The 4,255-nt window shown below is 35.1% G+C and overlaps 1 protein-coding gene across 1 annotated transcript in view; it reads right to left on the bottom strand.

Moving 5' to 3' along the window:
- Positions 1-980: 980 nt before the first annotated feature.
- The window catches only part of LOC140449760 (NADH dehydrogenase [ubiquinone] 1 alpha subcomplex assembly factor 4), a 6,887-nt gene continuing 3,612 nt past the window's right edge, over positions 981-4,255 (bottom strand). Inside the window, exon 4 of the mRNA XM_072543086.1 lies at positions 981-1,223. Coding sequence (XP_072399187.1) covers positions 1,066-1,223 — 158 coding nt within the window. The 3' untranslated portion in view covers positions 981-1,065. The remainder of the gene's footprint in view (positions 1,224-4,255) is intronic.

The following is a 4,255-nucleotide window of genomic DNA, read 5'->3' as shown; positions in this document are numbered from 1 at the left end:
TAGTATTAAGTTGATGAAAACTGATTCATTTCTACCGTTTCTCGAGGTTATCATAAAGAAAAACCAATCACAAGGTTTTTATGAATCTGTATATCGAAAACCCATGCATACCAATCGTTACTTGCATGCCAACTCTCATCGTCCACCTTCACAAATTAATTCAGTCATTAATACCCTTGTCTCCAGATCAACACGCCTTTGCGATAATATGCAAGTAAACCCGCTGAGCTCTCTTGTTTAAAACAAGCCCTCATCCAGAACGGTTACCGCTAAAATCACATCAATAGGAGCATCCACAGACATCAATCTCCCACTCAATCTCAATCCAAAGACTCAGACCCTTATCATACGAAAGCTTTTCTTCTACATCAAAGGTGTCACTGACAAAATTCTTAAATCAAGAGGAATAAAGTGAATGTTTACCCCTAACAGAAACTTTCATATCGGGTCTAATCAATCAAAGACAACATTCCAAATGAACAACATGGAGTTTATGATATAACTTGTACAGACTGCCCGATCTTATATAGGCCAAACAAATCGTAGAATCCAAAAAAGGATTTGCGAACATTCCATTTCTGTTCGCAATTCCGATTCAATTCGGCTCTAGGTCAACACCATCTTTATACAGGTCACAAAATTGATTTTGAAAACTCCAGAACCATAGCCCCTATCAGCTTCTATAAACCAAGAATTATCCGAGAAGCCATAGAAATTTAAAAAAGGCCAAATTGTCCCAATAAAAGAGATGACGGCATACGGTAACTTTTGACATGAAGACCTCTCATAAAGAAAATGTCATCCGCTCCACCCGTCAATCAAAATCCTACTGTCAGAAATGTTCGCGCCAATCTCCACGCTAACCCCCACCCAAACACGTCACCATCATATAAATGAACCGTCCTCTATTCCCAGTCCCAGTAATGCATTGGTTAGTGATGAGTGTAGTAGTCCCAGACACTTAAAATAAATAAACAAAATTTGTTAAAGTTTCATTATTTTATTTAAAACAAGATAAATACTACAACAATTAATTAAAAATTCCTAATTTGGGCAACACTGCGGCTATGTTTTGTCTTCAGAGTCAGGTTTTGGTAGCTGCTTCTTAAACTCCTTGATTATATGAACTCTTGGCATACTGGGCCCTACAAATTTTGCATTCGTGTTCGTTCTTTCTTGAGGTAGGTATACCTCAAAGACTCTAAAATACTTCAATATATTTCCTAAAAAGATTAAGGTAACATAAATTATTAATTAAAAAATAATAAAACTTTGACAACATAGAAATAAGAAATAAAATCAAACAGAATTTAATTACAATCTAAAAAAAATCTTTGCTACCAACAGGGACAACAGAACCAGACAAAGAGAGAAAAGGTATTAGAAACAAACAACAAGAAATTATACAGAAAATGCCAAAACGGAAAATAGATATAGCCATTTTCTCGAAGACAAAGAAAATGGGAAGGGGTAGTGAAGATGTTAAGCATTATGTATATTTCTACTCCAGATTAAATAAAGACAAAAGAAGCTCAACCAGGTATATCTATTTTAAATCACAAAAAGCATATGTAGTCCACTCGTCAGAGATTTGACCTCTAGAGTCACATGGGGCTATTAAACGTACTCAATTTTGATATTTTCAACATAACTTTAACTCAGTTAAAAAGATCTCTTGTTTTGTGATATGTATATCGATATTGTTAAATTTTGTTCTTGTTATATTATTTAGTATGTAATATTTTTAGTCTCATTTTTTAAACTTTTTGATATTGAAGTTAAATGTGTCGATAGCAATTAAAGTAAATTGTATACTCACGCTTAATCAAGCCATTATGAGCGATGCTGGGAATATTTATATTCCACTATGCATCAACAATTTACCCATATAAATTACCATCTTTCTTGTACTCATTGCGTCGAGTAAGGATGATAAATATACGAAAATGGTTGCGTTTCGATTTAATTTGAGCTTCTTACCACTCCCTGACACGTGTTTCTGGGTCTTCCCATCATCAGAGAGAGCTTGTAAGAAAACTCAAACTAAACCAAAACGCACCGACTACTCTAGCAATTATAGAAAAAATAATTACCAGAGTATGCTACTAGAGACATCTAGTGATGAAAGATGAAGTTAAATGTGTCGATAGCAATTAAAGTAAATTGTATACTCACGCTTAATCAAGAAATTAAGAGCGATGCTGGGAATATTTATATTCCACTATGCATCAACAATTTACCCATATAAATTACCATCTTTCTTGTACTCATTGCGTCGAGTAAGGACGATAAATATACGAAAATGGTTGCGTTTCGACACATTTAACTTCATCTTTCATCACTAGATGTCTCTAGTAGCATACTCTGGTAATTATTTTTTCTATAATTGCTAGAGTAGTCGGTGCGTTTTGGTTTAGTTTGAGTTTTCTTACAAGCTCTCTCTGATGACGGGAAGACCCAGTGTCAGGGAGTGGTAAGAAGCTCAAATTAAATCGAAACGCAACCATTTTCGTATATTTATCATCCTTACTCGACGCAATGAGTACAAGAAAGATGGTAATTTATATGGGTAAATTGTTGATGCATAGTGGAATATAAATATTCCCAGCATCGCTCATAATGGCTTGATTAAGCGTGAGTATACAATTTACTTTAATTGCTATCGACACATTTAACTTCATCTTTCATCACTAGATGTCTCTAGTAGCATACTCTGGTAATTATTTTTTCTATAATTGCTAGAGTAGTCGGTGCGTTTTGATTTAGTTTGAGTTTTCTTACAAGCTCTCTTCTCTCTCTGATGACGGGAAGACCCAGAAACACGTGTCAGGGAGTGGTAAGAAGCTCAAATTAAATCGAAACGCAACCATTTTCGTATTTTTGATATTGATTTTATATTATAAGTTATTTCAAGTTTTGAATCGTAACTGTGATATTGTAAATTAATCTGTTAATGAGGTTATCCTGTATATTAAATAAATAAATTTCGTGTTATAAATCTCTTGTTTTATTTATTATTACCCCAAATGCGATTAAAATAATAACAAAGTTATTACCGAAGTTATTTTATCGACTTTCTAGTACTTTTCGCAACATAATTGTTACTTTTACATAAAAAAAAGTTTACTTGAATCTTACGTAACGTTTAGGCGGGGGGAGTGGCGTCTTGTAAAACGTCACGGTGCGTTACATGAGGAAAGGGGGATCAAAAATGTTAAATTACGTTACTTAATACTTGAACGCCTCCTTATGAGATACTTAGCTGTGTAGTTTAGGAGATAGCTGTATTAACTTGTCACACTGTTTGTCCAGTAAACTAACGACGCCATCTAGGAAAGAAATCTGAACTATCACCATTTGACATTCCAATCATATTTTGTTCTTGAAACGATACGTTTAATCAATAATACTGAAGTATTATACGTATAGTCATACGTGGCTATACGTTCGACGACATCAGTGATACCTGTTCTTTTCCATAGGTCTTGGTTCCTTATTTTGTCTTTTTTTGTCACGCCGAGAATCGATCTTTCCATGCGCTTTTGTGCCACTCGCATTTTTAGTAATGTTGTTTTTGTGAGAGTGAGAGTTTCTGCTCCGTATGTCATAATAGGAAGAACGCATTGGTCAAATGTCTTCCGTTTCATAGCTATCGGGATGTTGCTCTTAAAGATGTCTCTTAGTGAACCATACACCGCCCAAGCAAGTGTTATTCGTCGTTGAAATTCACAGGTCTGATTATCCTTGCTTATTCTGATTTCATGAGCGAGAATTTTAATGTTTGTAGGTGACCGTTTGTTCCGAATTTTGAACGGAAGCCAGATTGTTCTCGGGGCTGGTAGAAATCCAACTTTTTTTCTAGTCTTGTCATAATTATTCGGGTAAACATTTTATAAATGTGGTTAAATAAGCTGATTGGTCTATAGTTTTCTAGGTGCGCCTTGTCTCCTTTCTTGTGTAGTAAAATTGTTACTGCATTGTTCCATGTTTCCGGTACGAAACAATCTGTTAGTAAAAGGTTAAACAAAATTTTTATTTAGTTGAGAAGGGTACGTCCGCCCATCTTTATACTTTCTATCACGACTCCATCTTATCCTGGTGCTTTGTTGTTTTTCACCTTGTTCATTGCGTCTTGGATATCGCTTGGTGTGATCTCTGACATGAGCTCTGAACCCTGGTTGATGATTTTGCGTGATGCGGCGGCTTCCAAGTTCGTTTGGTCTTCTCTTTGACTTGTGTATAGTTCTTGATAGAG

This window comes from Diabrotica undecimpunctata, chromosome 9, assembly GCF_040954645.1.
Source record: "Diabrotica undecimpunctata isolate CICGRU chromosome 9, icDiaUnde3, whole genome shotgun sequence".
NCBI lineage: Eukaryota > Metazoa > Arthropoda > Insecta > Coleoptera > Chrysomelidae > Diabrotica > Diabrotica undecimpunctata.
The sequence above is the reverse complement of the archived record's forward strand: the minus strand, read 5'-3'. Positions and strand labels throughout refer to the sequence as shown.